General features: G+C 33.5%; 1 protein-coding gene across 3 annotated transcripts in view; it reads left to right on the top strand.

The window, feature by feature from the left end:
• The window catches only part of SPOCK3 (SPARC (osteonectin), cwcv and kazal like domains proteoglycan 3), a 506,317-nt gene that overhangs the window by 475,006 nt on the left and 12,491 nt on the right, over nucleotides 1–18,820 (top strand). For all 3 annotated transcript variants that reach the window (XM_017887898.1, XM_017887896.1, XM_017887897.1), the window contains one exon: nucleotides 11,557–11,778. In XM_017887898.1, the coding sequence (XP_017743387.1) occupies nucleotides 11,557–11,778 (222 nt within the window). The remainder of the gene's footprint in view (nucleotides 1–11,556; nucleotides 11,779–18,820) is intronic.

Raw genomic sequence — 18,820 nt, 5'->3', positions numbered from 1 at the left:
ACTTGCTGTTGACCCCTTCCCCTCACCAAATCTGACGGTATTACAGTACTTTAAAAATATTAAACTTTCATGAGTGAGGACAATTCAGTAATTCAGAATAGGTTTTGAAATGTACATTTACCCAGATTTTGCTTTCGTGTGAATGATTTTACTCTGATTTATGTTCATCTCAGCTATGCTATTGAACTAAGCAAGTACAATTGATAATATAGGCCTGCTAGTTCATAAGATTGGGAACTCTACTGTTTATGTGTCTACATTCTAGAATTAAATCACCTCATTTACTACAATAACATAAATAATCAGGAAATGTTGAATTTTTTATTGTAAATATTATATTTGATAGCTTCTGCATTTCAGAATTTTTTGAAATATTTTTGAAGAGAAGAGACATTGTTTGACAATTCTTACAAAAGATGACATGTCTTGTGGGGACTCTGGTGCTTTCCAAGGGATTACAGAGATTGGTGAGTGTGGGAGGATGAGAAGGCAAGACAAGCAAAAGCATTTTCAATATTAATAAGCACACTGTGGTCTGGACCTGGAATTTGTAATCTTTTAATAGTACTGATACCATAGGATTCAGCAATTAAACATAAGTATTTGCCTTATTTCATGTAATCCTTATAATTCTGCAAAGTAGTTATTATTTACTTCACTTTATAGTTGAAATGGTTGAGAGGGAAAACCCAAAGTCACACAGTAAATGGTAGAGCTAGGATTTAACCCCAGGTTTTTTGGGTCTAAGAAACGTAACTTTTATGTATTTATATACTTTTTTTGAGATAAGGCCTCACTTTGTGACCTAGGCTAGAGTGCAGTGGTACAATCATAGCTCACTGCAGCTCCAAACTCTTGGGCTCAAGTGATTTTCCTGCCTCAACCTTCTCAGTAGTAGCTGTGACTGTAGGTGCATACCACCACAACTGGCTTAGTTTCTTATTTTTTATAGAGACAAGGGGTGATCCTCCTACCTTGCCTCACAAAGTGCTGGGATTAATGGCTTGAGCCACCACAGTGGGCTTGAAACCTATACTCTTTCACTAATTATGTAATCTCCCAGTCAAGCTCTCAGAATCTGAGTAATAGCCAATATCAAGTACGTGACTCAGCTAGGTTGCAATAACTGCCTCTGGTATACATGTGCATGCTGGCACATATACATGCTTAGACAGAGAATGTTTTCCTATTGCATTTTACCTAGCTTGGGAATGTTTATAAAATATTAATAACAATTATTTTGCTTGTATTATACTGTTTCTCAATGTTTTTGTTCTTTCCGTGTAAATAAAAAATAACTTAGATTGAGATAGATCAATATATGCATATAAAACTATTAAAAGAATTATACTAAAAATGTCAATCAACTCTCTAGAGAAAGATTTTTGTTCATTGAATTGTTTCTGTGCTTTGCTTGCATTTATTATTGGTCTGTGTGTTAACTATTCAAAATTTATATAGTGTTTCTGAGTTTTAGAATCTTGACATTTAATAATTACAAAGATGTTTGTAATATTCATATTTTCACAGTTGAAAATGTTTTCTCAAAGTCCCTCAGTCTTTGTATTTCTGCCTAAAGGAATTATTTTAAATCATTACTTTTAATACAATTATTTACTTATTGTTTATTTCCTTGATAATTTTCTATGCCCTTACGTGAATTTTCTTTATGTTAATGTATTCCATAACTCATGACATCTGCATGTAGCAGCAGATTTTTAGGTGGTTATATTACTTTCTTTTTATAATTAAAGAGTGATCTCTTCTCTTTCTAACATTATTTTCATGATGACATGTAGGATATTGGTCTTTTTCCTTAGATTAGTCCTTGAGTGAGTGTTGTTAAGTATTTTCCTTTCTAGATCCCTTTCTTAAGCTGTACCTGCCAGCTAATAATGATAAATTTGTACTGTTTGGGTTACATTCACTACCTGTAATCTCACTTAGTTTTTCGCATCCAAAGTTGTCAATGTTATCTAAGAAGATGATGAGTTAATGGAATATTTGCTTCCAATCCATATTTTAAAATAATTTTGAAAATGTCCTTTGAATCCCAGCAGAAAATGTTTTTGTTGTTGTTTGTTTGTTTGTTTGTTTTGAGATGCAATCTTACTCTGTCGCCAGGCTGGAGTGCAGTGGCACAATCTCAGCTGACTGCAACCTCCACTTCCCTGGTTCAACCGATTCTCCTGCCTCTTCCTCTCAAGTAGCTGGGACTACAGGCAGGCACCGCCACACCCAGCTAATTTTTGTATTTTAGTAGAGAGGGGTTTCACCATGTTGGCCAGGATGGTCTCAATCTCTTGACCTCATGATCCGCCCTCCTTGGCCTCCCAAAGAGCTGGGATTGCAGGCGTGAGCCACCGTGCCCAGCCCAGAAAATGTTTTTTATTTCCTTCCTCCTCTCCTTCTGTCCCTCTGTCAAACTTCTCTCCATCACGAAGTACTCTTACTGGTTTAACTCCTTTTAGATTTTCAAATTTCACCTCATGTGTTTCATCATTTATTGAGCATTCCTGACACTCTGCACTATTTTCTTTTCTCTGTTCTTAAAGTACCTGCTCTACCACTTGTCACTTTGGGTTTGTTGTTACTGTATGAACGCACATTTATATCTGTTCCATATTTTCTATTCTTCATGCTTGTGCCCCACCCTTTACGGTGTTTGGCATATACTTCACACTTAATTCATTTAATCAGTTTTACAAAATATTTTTAAATTCGTACTATTTGCCAAACATTGCCCGAGCCATTCAGGATTCCAACAGTGAATAAACAGACTTTTTCACTTCATGGGCCACCCTCTGAGTCTGCCTTCCTGATTTCTTCTCAACTGTTTGATATCTAAATGTTGGTAGTCCCAAAGACTTCATACTTTTTCTTCTAGCTGTAATCATCACCTTTAAGATGTTGTTCAGTATCCCATTTAGAAAATCAGCTATATACAGATGATCTTCAAATTTATACTTGTAGCTTTGATTCCCAGAATCTTACATTTAACTCTGTGTTCCAATCATCTCTTGAAAGTTCAACGGGTGTTTCAAACTTAACATACCCAAAGCCAGATACCCCACACAAACTCCCTCTTCTGCTGTCTTTCTCAACTCAGTAAATGTCAAGTCCATTATTTCAGTGGATCAGGTCAATCACCTGAAGCCATCCTTGAGAAAAAGAAGCAGAGAGGAAGATGGGTGATCTCTAGGTAAAAGCCGCATCTCTACTGTGACCTATGTGAGTGAGCAGACCACTCATGCTCTGACCCCATCAACTGCCACTTTCTCCTCATCCATTCTACTCCAGTCACGCTGGTTCATTTTGTACCTGCAGTGACATTAATCATGCTCTGACCATAGATCCGTTACTCTTCCTCTTCCTTCTACCTGGGAATGCTGTTCCCTCATTCCCCCGCATTAGTCATAATCTCACTTCCTTTGTATTTCTGCTCAAATTTAGAGACATTGTGGTAGGAAGAATTCTAAAGATGTTCTTCCCAAGATTCCTGACTTTTCGTTATTCAGCCACACAGTAGTCTAGGTACTGCTGCTATGATGTGAAGGTATTTGCAAATGTAAGCAAGTCGCACTTAAACTACTAACATATCCAAAAGGAAAATCTGAAAGAGTAAAGACAGCAAAGGTGGCAACAGAATTTATGAAGAGGGTTTCTTTGGAAAGAGCTATGCTATGATTCCATCATTCCTATAAGGACGGATGAGGGTGATTATCACTTCAAACTGTGAGAGAGATTTCAACAGAATCACTCAGACAGCTTTATATGTGTTCCCAGACAAGCAGACTGTGGCCTGAATTTCACCAGAAAAATCTAAAAGTCAGAGGTAGTCATGATCTGCTTACGTATTGCTGCTGCTTTGAAATTAAAGGTCTGGACAAGAAATACAGGAAAATTTACTGTGGACCAGATTTGAATGCCACTGGTGAGAACAAATGTACATTCTACCCAAGACGACTCTTGGGAATACAGAGTAAACTGCAGTGGAAACATGGATCGCAGATATCCAGGGACAAAGAGGTGGTAGCCGGAGAAAAAATTCACATTTGACAAGACATATGCTTGTATGTTTACTCTGCAGACCCCTGGAAGACCAAAAAAAGGGATCTAGGAGTATAAAAATAGATGAAGCCTTTAAAACCTGATAGGCCCATACAGCACAAAGTCTTCCTAAGACAGTTATCAATTTGGTAAGAAACTCCCTGTCCACTCGTATGTATCTTTCATTCATCCACATAAAAACCGGAGGTGGTCATAAAAAAGATGGAGGAGGAGAGTTAGAAGTAAAAATAGAGAAGGATTAAGGAAACATCATTTTCTCCTTACCTGACTTTGCACCAGCAAAATATCCAGCTACAGAAAGGAAGAATCACATTTGGAATCGTGATTATTATATAACATTAGACATTTTGCAATGCCAATTATCTTACATTTGTACCTTACAAGGACGATACAACTTTTTGTTACTGAAAGCTGAGATGAAAAAATTATGGGACCTCCTGAGTTTTCTTCCAGAGATAGGAGAAAACCTTTACCAATAAACACATATTTACAGAGTATAAGAGAAAAAAAAAAAAAAGTGTGGTTTTAGATTATATCCTGTAAGCCTTATTTGTTCAATATATGCATATACGTGCATTGTGTGATCAATATACTAGTTAATACAAAATGTGTATGTGTGCCTATGGTTATATACATGTAGTGTGAAGCTCAAATGAGGTAGGTGGATTAGAGATAAAGATTGTGAGCTATTGGAATATTAGCTGAAACAATATAATCGAATCAGCACCCGTAAACAGTTGATGTAGACTAGAAAAAAATCAGCTGAGAAATGAACACTGAGAATGCCAATATTTAAGAACTAAGAAGTAAAAGAACATAGGAAGAAGACTGAAAAAGTGAATACATATGAGAATAGAATGTTGTAAAATGTCTTTAAAAATCAAGTATTACCTTCTTATACAATCCCTGGTATAAATTTTTCAACACAATGTGATCTAGATTTAAACTCTAGAATCCTGGTATTGATTGTCAAACAACATGTAAGTTAGAAAAAAAAAAAGTTTACTTTTATTACACTGCAAAATAAAGTATCAGTTTTTTCACACCTTTGTTAGAGTCTCATAACAGAATTAAGATTTTAGCTTAAATATTGAACATCTTTATGATAATTACTTGACTTTTGCAATATAGATAATTTACAAAGGTTTTGCTTAAAAAGGTTTTCTTTTATTTTCTGGTATGATATTTCTTATAAGATTTGAGAGTTGGTTACCTCCATTTAGAAAAATTATTACAAAAGTTTGTGGAAATAATCGTAATGAATAGAGGAGATCCTTATAGAAACAATAATTTGAGAAGTAACTTTAATGAAGTCAAGGGATGGCAGAAACCTTAAGATGAAGCTAAGCATGGTGGCTCATGACTTTAGTCCCAGAACTTTGGCAGGACAAGGCAGGCAAATCGCTTGAGGCCAGGAGTTCGAGACCAGCGTGGGCAACAGAGTGAGCCTATCAAAACACAGAAATAAAAAATAAAAAATTAGCCAGACATGGTGACATGTGCCTATAGTCTTATCCTTGGGAAGCTGAGGTGGGAAGACCACTTGAGCCCAGGAGGTTGAGGCTGCAGTGAGCCATGATTACACCACTACATCCCAGCCTGGGTGACAGAGCAAGACCCTGTCTCAAAAACAAACAAACCAGAAAGAAACCTCAACATGACTGCAGTTAGAGTCATATCTAGCAATCTGAATTCACTCTAAAAGTAATTTTTGCACAACTCTACAGTATGTTGTTTCTGAATTATTTAAAAGTTAATTTTAAGTAATATTCAGACTCCTAAAAACTGCTTGTGAATATTCTGTTGTATCAATTTCCCAATAATATCATATTTCAATTGTATAAATTTAAATTTTCCCTTAGTTTTTTCCTTTCTTCTAATTTGATAGAATAGCAGATTTGATTGTATTAGATGGCTAATACATTAGATAATATTTCATATGTAATTTCTTCACCATTATTATAATTATGTGAATTGTATGTTCCTGGAAATTGAACAGAGTCTTTTAGGGAAAGAAAAGTTTTCACTGATATACTTACGACGTCAAATTGCAATTCAGACACAATATAGACACATTCAGAATAACATAATAGAAGAAATGAATATGGAATTTTATTTCATATTCTGTATGGAATATGGCATTTTTGGAAATACAGCAGATAACATTGCATACTTTAAACATATATTTTATGTACTTTTTGTTCACTTGACATTCTACTGTATTATTTGTAGTATTTGGTTCACTAGTTCTAAAATCTTAAATGTGAAAAAAGTAAGGATCAATAATAAATTATTACTGTTTATGTTTAACTTTCCTTATATAGCATTATCTTCATGGTAGTTTAAAGACTGACTATAAAATAAAATGAGATTATTTATAATGATCCATAAATATACTGATTTTGCATGACTTTCTTCAAAATCTTTGGTGTTATGGAATTTTATTTGAGGCAATTTTGACTGAATATTCTTCATTGCAATTTTACCAAGCATGCTAAGAACTGTAAAAATATGGTCTACATTTAGGTGAAATATAAGTCCTGAAAATATTACCAGAAATAACAGTGGTTATGGGATAAAGAATTTAAAACAGCTAATATAAATAATTTTATGATGTACCATGTAAACATCCTTGACAGTTTAAATACATTATTAAGTATTGTTTTTGTCAATATAGTGTGAAACAAAAGTATATTTAAACTTCCAATAATTTTTTCCACTCTATTTGAGGAAAGCTTATTCCACAATTCATATATCAATATAAAAGAATATTTCCAAACATATGATGTGCACAGGTATTTAATGACATGACATATTAGAACTCAGAGTTTATCTTGTATTTTAAAATAAATGAAATTCATTTAAGTCTGCATGCTTGGTAAAAAGTCAATTTGATGAAATGTAATAATAATGGTTTGGTGGAGGATGTCTACCTAACTTGGATTCAGGTCATTGGACTGTGTTCTGCCACTACCTTGCTTTGTTTGTTATTAATATACCTAGGCCTTAATGCACACGTCTAGATAATGTGGGGATTCTTCAAAATAATCTATTTACCTTAAAATTCAAAGATAGAGCAAGCTTACATTTTTGTTATAGTTTGAATATCTCAATAAATAAAATTGTGTTACAAGAATCATCAGGATGATGAAGCAATAAATGCTGAGAAGAATGTTAGCTATTAAATGATTGCAGTATTGTAAATTATATGTATACCTTTCAAATATGATTCTTTTGATGCTACAAATATAAAATGAAATAAATTTGGGGAAAAATTTTCTTATTCTGAACTTTTTAGACAATAGCTACTATTTGGCGACATTGAGAGCTCTGGACTAGTGCTATCATTTCATCACTATATAATACAATACAAATATAATGTAATATTATATTTATATAATCTATCATACAGTCACTATGTATAATATATTATATATAGCATTGTATACATTATATTATGCGATAAATATTTATAAACAAAATCGATAGACATAAAAAGGAAACTGAAGTTCTAACCTGAAATCTCATTCTTGTCACCACAATGAAAATTAGACTTTTAACTCATTTTCTGGTGCCTAATTTGTCTTATGTAAACATAGCCATTCCAGCTTTTGTGATTAAATATTCCATTATTTTACTCTTAACCAGTCTGTATTTTTATATCTAAAATGGGTCTCTTAGAGGCAGCATAGCATTGAGTTTGATATTTTGTCTGGTCTGACAGTCTCTACCTTTTATGTAAGGATTAGACCATATTAATTTAATGATTGTCAATACGGTTGTGTTTAGAACTTTCATCTTGTTATTATTTTATTTTCTTGCTATTATTTTCTTTTTCTTTTTTCTCTCATCTTGCCTTATTTTCAATTAGACCTATCAGTTTTATATCTTTTCATGATTCACATTTCAGCTCCACAGTTGGTTTAGATGGGAGGCAAAAAATTACTTCTCAAAGATGCTCATATTCTAATCTCTGGACCTGTTATATTACATGGCAAATGGAACTAAGATTGCAGATGGAATTAAACTTATGAATCACCTGACTTTTAAATAAGGAGATTATCCTGGATTATCCAGATAGGCCCTATCTAATCGCATACATTCTTAAAAGTGGACATCTTTTCCCACCTGTATTAAAAAAGAAATGAGATGGTAAAGGAAGTGGAAGAAATGGTTGAAGATGAGGTAAGAGACCACACGCCTAGAAATATGGATGGTGGCTAGGTGGAAATTGTCCTCCAGTGGTAGCGATCAGGGAAATAGGGGCCCCAATACTCTAACTTCAAAGAACTAAATCTTGCCAATAACCCACTGAACAAAGAAACATTCTTTGCCACAGCCCCAAAAAAGGAACTGCACATACCTTGATTTTAGCGTTTTGAGATCTGTGTTGGACTTTTAGCTTACAGAATTATGAAATAATGAATTAATGTTAAGGTATTAAATTTCTTGGTCATCTGTTACAGCAACAATAACAAACTAAGATAGTTAATTAACTATATTTTACTTTTTGATTTTTGCCCTAGGGTTTATAGTATACATCATTAACTTATCACAATGTACCTTCAATTAATATTGTAGCACTTCACATATGCTGTAAGAAATTTGCCAGAATTCACTTCACTCCCTACCCCAGCACACAGGCATTTCATGCTATTAGTTTCATTCATTTTAATTCTACGTATGTCGTACACTCCACAGTACTTTGTTATAGTTTTTGCTCTAAACAACTCATTAGCTTTTAAAGTGATTAAAATGAAGTGAAAAACGTTTTCTATGTTTACCTATATATGTAGCATTTCTGGCCCTCTTCATTTCTAGATGTAGATCCAAATTTCTATGTGGTATTATTACATTCTCTGTCAAGAAATTATTTTAACAACTCTTGAAATCTTTCAGCTTTACATTGTGTTTAGAAGGTCTTTCTTTTAGCTTAATTTTTGAAAGATAATTTTGCTAGGTATAGCTTTTTTCTTTGTTTAAGCACTTTAGAAATATTCCATTGTTTTCTGGCTTCATAGCCTCTGAAGAGAACCTTGCTGCCATTCTCATCTTTGTTTCTCTGTACAAAATTTCTCCTGTTTCGGTATTTGTTCTGGCTACTTGTAAAGTTTTGTTTTTCTTTTTGATGCTGGCTTTCACCAATTTGTTTATGGTATGCTTTAGTTTCATTTTCTTTCTTTCTGCTACTTGATGTTAATTGTACTTTGTGTATCTGTGCATTTGTAATAGTTTTCAAATTCAAAAAGTTGTAATTCATTATTTCTTCATATAATTTTCTGAAACCCCACACTTTGAGTATTCTTCTGAGACCCCAATGTCTTATATCTTAAGGCAAGTGACATAGTCCCACAGCTCAGTAAGGCTCATGGTTGGTTTTTGTTTATCATATTCTTTCTCCTATGTGCTTTATTTTGGATAATGTCTTTCACGTATCTTCAGTTTCAAGGATTTTTTTTTCTTCTGCGGGTGTCCAATGTGCTTTTAATACCATCCAGCATGGGTTTTGTTTCATTTACTGCATGTTTCATTTCTAGACATTCTAGTTAGAATGTTGCATATAGTCTCCAGACAGAAAACCCTGATTGGCAAATCCCTAACTCATGCTATTCTGCTCAGTTTCTCTGGGCAGTTCCTTCAACCTACAAAACCCTGTAGCACATATCTCATCTACTTCTGCATCCTCCAAACTGAGTCTGACCTTTCAGAATTGGCTGAATCCCAGAGAAGTTTTTGTCTTTCATCTGTTTGGCTATACCCATCTCTCTTTTCTCAGTGCTCTTTTCCTGCCAGACATAAGATAGATAACAGATACTCATTTTGGAAAGAGATGGTCATTTCTCTATGTAGACCCTTGTATACTTCGGATCAAAGGCACACCAGAAATCTCACACGAAGGTTGCTTTATTCATGTAATCCTTGAGCATTTGGCAACTTCTGGTAATAAGAGTAGTTTAAACCAATATCTCAAAATATGCTGTTTTAAAAATTTGCTTCAAGGTAATAGGGACATAATCTACATTTTTAACCTTACATTTCCAGAACCAAGATAAGCGCTTGCACAGTAAATAGGAAATAAAGAATTCATATTTACTGTTTGTTTGAGTAGGATAACTCTGTTTTGATTCTATAAACAATTTTACAAAGAGAATTTAAACACCACCAAAAAAATAAACACTGCAATTCTTTCTCCAAACTTTTATGAAAATGCCAGAACTACCTCTTTCACCTACGTATTCCCATTTTCTAATATGGTGATTCACAGATAGCATTAAACTTCTGAAAAATAATAAAACAAATTCCCAAAAGTCTGTGAAATTATAATTTTTTCAAGCCCCAAATCTCCAATTTAATTTTAATCCTGAGTATTTATATTTTATTTCTATCATTTTATAACTCAAAGTATAACAAGAAAAAAAACTATCAAAATAGATTTTGTATTACTAGAACATAAAATTAGCTACAAAATCTGAGAGAATTGCACTCATGAATCTTTAAACTACTCTTCAAACCCTGTTGTTGAAGATTACATCTTTTTGATACTGTTTTCATAAGTCCCCATGTCTCCAATATATCCTCTCTTCCATGCAAGTAACTGAGTTATTAGTTTACTTTCACTTGTAATGAGTAGGAAAGAGAAAATTAAACAACAACTAGATGAGCAACATACAAATTAGAGCTCACTGAATCCCTAAAATAAGAATTGTTAAAAGCAAATTTTAAAATAGTTCAAAACACTGGCATTGCATCTGATGCTATTTAGGACACTGAGGTTAGTGAGGTCTGCAGCTTACCAGGGGTTTCCCATGTGGAATAGTGTGTAGCTTGAATACAAACCCAGTTCCATCATTTCTCTATACCTGCTCTATCCAGTGCACCATCTGGCCTCCCATAACAACACATTTGCATTTGTAAAATTTCCTTGAGGGAAGCAGGAGACCAAGTAGCTGTATAAATTACGTGATGACTATTCTTTCTCTGGTCAACAGGTTTATGTGAAATAGCAGAGTGACCAACATATAGGGCATTATGAAAGTTATTACTCATTTTGTGTAAAGTATGCTTTTAAGATATTATTTTCAGTTCTGTGAATAATATATATTTTATTTTTTGTTTACAGGATATTTTAAAATAATATTTACATATATCTAATGAGATGTTTATCATGATATACTGTTTATTTAAAGACATTTGATCAGTAAAGTAATATAAATAATATATAATTATAATGGTAACTGCCATTGAATGAATGACTAATTAGTACCAGATGCTTTCTGATTAATTAATTCTCACAACCAGCCTGAAATGTAGAAACTACTATATCCACTTTAGTTTGAAACAAATTACTCATGATGAATTTAATGCTCTACTTCTCTGACTATTCATTAGATATCCTACACTAGCTACCTGCTATGTTGACTTATTTTGCTTTCTGCTAATGGTGTCTTTCATATTTAACTAGTCATTTTCTCTCTTTGCCTTTAGGATTTGATACCAGTATCTTGCCAATTTGCAAGGACTCACTTGGCTGGATGTTTAACAGACTTGATACAAACTATGATCTGCTATTGGACCAGTCAGAGCTCAGAAGCATTTACCTTGATAAGAATGAACAGTGTACCAAGGCATTCTTCAATTCTTGTGACACATACAAGGACAGTTTAATATCTAACAATGAATGGTGCTACTGCTTCCAGAGACAGCAAGGTAAAAGATGAGACCCCTACAGATGCAAATAGTTGACCTGCATGTCAAATTTTACTTATTTTTTATGATAATAAAACAGTACACTATGCTCATTCATTTTATATACGTTTTTGTAATTCAAGTGTTTAATAAAAGAGCAAATAAGCAGCTTGTTGAGCAAACAACTCTGCCAGAGATGCAACACATGCTAAATAAGATGAAAAATAGTAATTAATATTTTATATTAATGCACTGCATTATAGTTTCCATTATGAACCACCAAGAGGCACATAGAGATATAAGAACATAGATATTAAAAGTAATCATTAAAATTAATTTGCTATCTGCTTTGCCCACAATGTAAAATAATGAGTTTTTTATCACTATACTGTGGAGTTTTAATGTTCTATTTTGTGATCGTATTAAATAAGTTGAGTGAACCAGAGCATTCATAATAAAGTTATTTTTACTCTTTAGTTGAGTACAGTAACTTAACTGTTTATGAACCACTCTAAAAAAAGTTTAAAAAATACATTTACTGTATTAAAATATGTATCACACACACAAACACACATTGTTGGCTATGTTACATATGTGCTTTCAAGTTAAATACTCTTAAAAGCCTCCATCCTAGTATTAATGATAAGTGTGCATTTAAATAATTTAAATAATAAAAAGTAGTAAATCCAGCTAAACTGCCAGAAAAATACATGTAGTCATAGACTCTTTTCTTATGATGACAAATGTTATTTTAGTTTTTTATTCTTATTTTTTGATGTTACGATAGCATATTTTGGTGTCTATACACAAAACATTTAAAATATTCTGAATAACTCTGAATGCTTCATCTACAGAAATAGATAAATACTTTTATCTTAGAATATTCTTGGGGTTTGTAGCAATATTTGTAAGATTGATTAAAGGTACCCATAGCAAAATTTTACTTTATTTATGTTTCATTTAAAGAGCAGCATTCTCCCAAAGTGTTAATTTTTGTATAGCCATAAGAAGATTTACACTCTAATTCATTTAGTGCATAGCAGAAATAGTTTAATAAATGGTACCTAAGCTAGTAAAAGAGCTTATACAACTTCTCTAACACTTAGAATGGTTTGGGTAAACTCTTAGCCAACATTTCATTACTTTAATTGCTAGAAGTTACAAAAGTTCTCAGGGTAACTGAGAAGGCGTGCTAGTGATATGATACAACTTCATTTTTGTGTATTCTTTTAGTTCAATAAGTAATTTTATTAAAAAGTAACCATTAATTTATATGGCGATTTTTTCAAATATTCCATCTTAGAATGTTTTCCTGAAATTCTTATTTACTGTAGCGATAGATAGATAGATAGATAGATAGATAGATAGATACTCTATATAGCTGCTATATATAGAGTGCTCTCTCTCTCAAAAATAGGATGGAATGAGAGGTTATTTAATCTAGGTTTACTTAAAACTGTAATGAAGACTACAGTTGCATAATGTGGAAAATAATGATGTTTTTCTAAACAATAACTTTCACATTATAAAATTAAAGTTAACTTTGAAAGTTTAATAAATGAGTTTAAAAATTTCAGCTGGGCACAGTGGCTCGTGCCTGTAATCCTCGCACTTTGGGAGGCCAAGGTGGGTGGATTGCATAAGCTCAGGAGTCCGAGACCAGTGTGTGCAACGTGGTAAGATCCTGTCTCTACAAAAAATACAAAAATTAGCCAGGAGTGGTGGTACACGCCTGTAGTCCTAGCTACTTAGAGATCTGAGGCAGGAGGGCGAGGTTGGAGGCTGCAGTGAGCTGAGATGGCACCTGTACCCTAAAGCCTGGGCAACAGAGTAACAGAGTGAGACCCTACCTCAACAACAACAGCAACAACAACAACAACAACAACAACAAAAGGAACGTACAATTTCAAGCCAGTGAAATACTTGGAGTTTTCCAAGAGAAAAAAAAGTTTTAATTTTGATTAAGAAACAAGTTTGTTTCTATGGCTAATTTTCTAAAATCATGACAATCAAGAAATGTAAAATGAACATGATTGTAATTTGTAGAATTATTTATTCTTAGTAATCCTGAAAAAGTGAGTAGGAGGAATATTAATTTGGGATTTTAGCTACCTTACGTGTTAAGAATGTTAAGTTTCATAAAAATATGTCTACTTTTACTTACTCTAAAAAGTAAATCATTTATTAGTTGCTATTCCATTGAAAATGCTGTTGTGTAAGATAAAGGAATGATAAAGAAAACTAACATTTATTCAGCTCCACCTAGTCTTTCGTGTACATACAATTATTACTCAAATAGCCCTGTGAAAGTATAAATATTCCCATTTTATGGCTAAGGACTGAAGTTTATTCATATTCAATAACCTCACATTATGAAATGAGTACATGAATAAACTGGTATTTGAAATGAAACTCCTTGATTTCTGTCTTCAAATATTTTTAATTCTGCTTTCAGAAATAGCAAGGTCATTATATATAAAATGCCATAGAATCATCAGAGCAACTTATTGGAAAGTCTTATTCAGTATGAATAACATCAACAAATCGTTTTCCAATAACTAGTTTATGCAGTGTTTTTTCTCAAGAATGAAATGAAAATTAATGACGTTATTGGAGGTTATGTATACATTTAATAAACAGGAAGAGATATCAAAGTGTAGTGCATGGGGGATTAATTCATTTGTTTTAAAAGATATGGTTTTCCTATTAAATGAAATAAATATGGAGGATTTGGAATTGTGAATATTTGAAATTTCTATGAATGAAACGAACCTCATATAGTTTTAAAAGTATAACCATTCTATGAGAGGCTGCATGACCAATAATGTATTGAGAAGAAAAGTGAGTAAGGGCAGTGGCTTACTTGAAAAACTGCTAGAGGGCTGCCTTGTTGTGAAACTTCAGGGCACCATTGATGGTGCAATTCAGGTAGATGGTACCCTGCTGGAGTTGTGCAGTACACAGGCTGTGCAGCCATATGCTGCCAACTGAAAGATTCATTCACAAACCTCCATAATGCCCACTTTCTTTTCAGTTTTGACTCTATATTATCTATATATATTTGACAGCCAAAAACAAATATTTCTTCGAAATGACTACTTACAAGTATAGAAAACATGCTTTGTATTGTAGTAACTGTTGGAAACATATAAGTATTTTAAATGTATTTATTCTAATTACATTTTATTTAGTTCAAAATTTCATGGGTAAATCAAAATGCATTGCTACAGTTGTATTGAAAATTACCAGTTCCTAATATGATGACTCCAGTGTAGGGGTTTGGGTTTTTAAATTCAGAATGCAGAACAATGAACAATTTTATATTCAAAACAAATAACATCTGGAAATTTAACTTTTACTTTTTTTTAATCTTTTCCCATATTAGTTTAGAACAGTTAATAAAATATTCTGATTAAAGTTTATATTTTGTTGATTTGTGATTCTCATACAGTTTTTAAACACATAAAATAAGAATTTAGCATAAACTTGAAACACTCGTTGGTAGTAAACACATTGGGGGAATACATCTTATGAGACGAATCCATGTGTATAATCTAAGCTGACCTATTAGTCCATACCCTATGTAAACCTAATAGTCTGATTCTGTCCAAACTTTAATGCAATTAGTTAGGTTACAATTCTTTTATCTAGATCAGTTCTTTGCAAGTGAGTTTAAATGATAGATGAAGTCTCAATTAAATGCTCTAAGAATACATAAAGGCCAGACTTACAGAGCTGGCTTATAAATAATAAGAAACCAGTCTAAAACCAAATATTATATGTGCTTGAACAATCCAATCAGTCATGATTTTCTTGAAATTCTAAAATCTTCCCTTACACAGAGCTTGTAACACTGGTAGTCAGGATTATTCTCTGAGCTTACTAATCAAAATTCCAATCAAATGTACCTGGATTTTCAGGTATAGACTCAAATGCACCAGGATGTTCAAGTAAACATTAGAAATACTATTTCTGCTTTACAATAACTAGCCAATTACAACTAGAAGAATTGTTTTCAATATAATATTAAAACTTAAGCTGGACTCTTTGCTCTTAGTTCTCAGATGTCGTATTTGGAGAGCTATGACATTTTAAATGTCTACATAAAAAACTATGCAATTTGATTACTAATTCTTTAATATAAGAGACTCAGAAGATTATTAGGACTAGCAAAGGGATCAATTGGATCAATTTCAAAATGAAATAGAGCAATAATGTAATTATACAAGATTTTCAAACATGTTTCTTTTTCTTTATGTTTTATTTTGTTATTTTTATTTTATTTTTTATTATACTTCAAGTTCTAGGGTACATGTGCACAACATGTAGGTTTGTTACATATGTATACATGTGCAATGTTGGTGTGCTGTATCCATTAACTCTTCATTTACATTAGGTATTTCTCCCAGTGCTATCCGTCCCCACTCCATACACCCCACGACAGACCCTGGTGTGTGATGTTCACCACCTTATGTCCAAGTGTTCTCATTGTTCAATTCCCACCTATGAGTGAGAACATGCAGTGTTTGGTTTTCTGTCCTTGTGACAGTTTGCTCAGAATGATGGTTTCCAGCTTCATCCATGTCCCTACAAAGGCCATGAACTCATCCTTTTTTATGGCTGCATAGTATTCCATGGTGTATATGTTCCACATTTTCTTAATCCAGTCTATCATTGATGGATATTTGGGCAGTTCCAAGTCTTTACTATTGTGAATAGTGCTCCAATAAACATATGTGTGCATGTATCTTTATAGCAGCATGATTTATAATCCTTTGTGTATATACCCAGTAGTGGTATGGCTGGGTCAAATGATATTTCTAGTTCTAGATCCTTGAGGAATCACCACACTGTCTTCCACAATGGTTGAACTAGTTTACAGTCCCACCAAGAGTGTAAAAGTGTTCCTATTTCCCCACATCATCTCCAGCACTTGTTTCCTGACTTTTTAATGATCACTAGTCCAACTGGTGTGAGATGGTATCTCATTGTGGTTTTGATTTGCATTTCTCTGTTGGGGAGTGATGATGAGCATTTTTCCATGTGTCTGTTGGCTGCATAAGTGTCTTCTTTGGAGAAGTGTCTGTTCACATCCTTCACCCACTTTTTGATGGGGTTGTTTGATTTTTTCTTGTAAATTTGTTTAAGTTCTTTGTGGATTTCGATGTTAGCCCTTTGTCAGATGGGTAGATTGTAAAACTGTTTTCCCATTCTGTAGGTTGCCTGTTCACTCTGATGGTAGTTTCTTTTGCTGTGAAGAAGCTCCGTAGTTTAATTTGATCCCATTTGTCAATTCTGGCTTTTGTTGCCATTGCTTTTGGTGTTTTAGTCATGAAGTCCTTGCCCATGTGTATGTCCTGACTGGTATTGCCTAGATTTTCTTCTAGGGTTTTTATGGTTTTAAGTATTTAATCCACCTTGGATTAATTTTTATATAAGGTGTAAGGAAGGGATCCAATTTCAGCTTTCTACATATGACTAGCCAGTTTTCCCAGCACCAGTTATTAAATAGGGAATCCTTTCCCTATTTCTTGTTTGTTTTTTCAGGTTTGTCAAAGATCAGATGGTTGTAGATGTGTGGTATTATTTCTGAGGGCTCTGTTCTGTTCCACTGGTCTGTATCTCTGTTTTGATACCATTACCATGCTGTTTTGGTTACTGTAGCCTTGTAGTATAGTTTGAAGTCAGGTAGCATGATGCCTCCAGGTTGTTCTTTTGGCTTAGGATTGCCTTGGCAATGTGGGCTCTTTTTTGGTTTCATATGAGCTTTAAAGTAGTATTGTTCCAATTCTGTGAAGAAAGTCATTGTTAACTTGATGGGGATGACATTGCATCTATAAATTACCTTGGGCAGTATGGCCATTTTCACAATATTGATTCCTCCTATCCATGAGCATGGAATGTTCTTCCATTTGTTTGTGTCCTCTTTTATTTTGTAGAGCAATGGTTTGTAGTACTCCTTGAAGAGGTCTTTCACATCCCTTGTAAGTTGGATTCCTAGGTATTTTATTCTATTTGAAACAATTGTGAATGGGAGTTCACTCATGATTTGACTCTCTGTTTGTCTGTTATTGGTGTATAAGAATGCTTGTGATTTTTCCACATTGATTTTGTATCCTGAGACTTTGCTGAAGTTGCTTATCAGCTTAAGGGGATTTTGGGCTGAGATGATTGGGTTTTCTAAAAATACAATCATGTCATCTGCAAACAGAGATAATTTGACTTCCTCTTTTCCTAACTTAATACCCTTTATTTCTTTCTCCTGCCTGATTGCCCTGACCAGAACTTCCAATACTATGTTGAATAGGAGTGGTGAGAGAGGGCATCCTTATCTTATGCCAGTTTTCAAAGGGAGTGCTTCCAGTTTTTGCCTGTTCAGTATGATATTGGCTGTGGGTTTGTCATAAATAGCTCTTATTATTTTGAGATTTGTCCCACCAATAGCTAGTTTATTGAGAGTTTTTAACATGAAGGGCTGTTGAATTTTGTCAAAGGCCTTTTCTGCATCTATTGAGATAATCATGTGGTTTTTGTCTTTGGTTCTGTTTATGTGATGGATTACATTTATTGATTTGTGTATGTTGAACCAGCCTTGCATACCAGGGATGAAACCAGCTTGATCTTGGTGGATAAGCTTTTTGATGTGCTGCTGGATTCAGTTTGCCAGTATTTTATTGAGGATTTTTGCATCGATGTTCATCAGGAATATTGATCTAAAATTCTCTTTTTTTGTTGTGTCTCTGCCAGGCTTTGGTATCAGGATGATGCTGGCCTCATAAAATGAATTAGGGAGGATTCCCTCTTTTTCTATTGATTGGAATAGTTTCAGAAGGAATGGTACCAGCTCCTTTTTGGTCCTCTGGTAGAATTTGGCTGTGAATCCATCTGGTCCTATACTTTTTTTGGTTGGTGGGCTATTAATTATTGCCTCAATTTCAGAGCCTATTGGTCTATTCAGGGATTCAACTTCTTCCTGATGTAGTCTTGGGAGGGTGTATGTATCCAGGAATTTATCCATTTCTTCTAGATTTTCTTTTTTCTTTTTCTTTTTTTTTTTTTTTTG

The sequence above is a fragment of the Rhinopithecus bieti genome, unplaced genomic scaffold (genome assembly GCF_001698545.2).
Source record: "Rhinopithecus bieti isolate Rb0 unplaced genomic scaffold, ASM169854v2 scaffold_16999, whole genome shotgun sequence".
NCBI classification, from domain to species: domain Eukaryota; kingdom Metazoa; phylum Chordata; class Mammalia; order Primates; family Cercopithecidae; genus Rhinopithecus; species Rhinopithecus bieti.
This window is presented reverse-complemented; position numbering and strand designations above follow the sequence as displayed.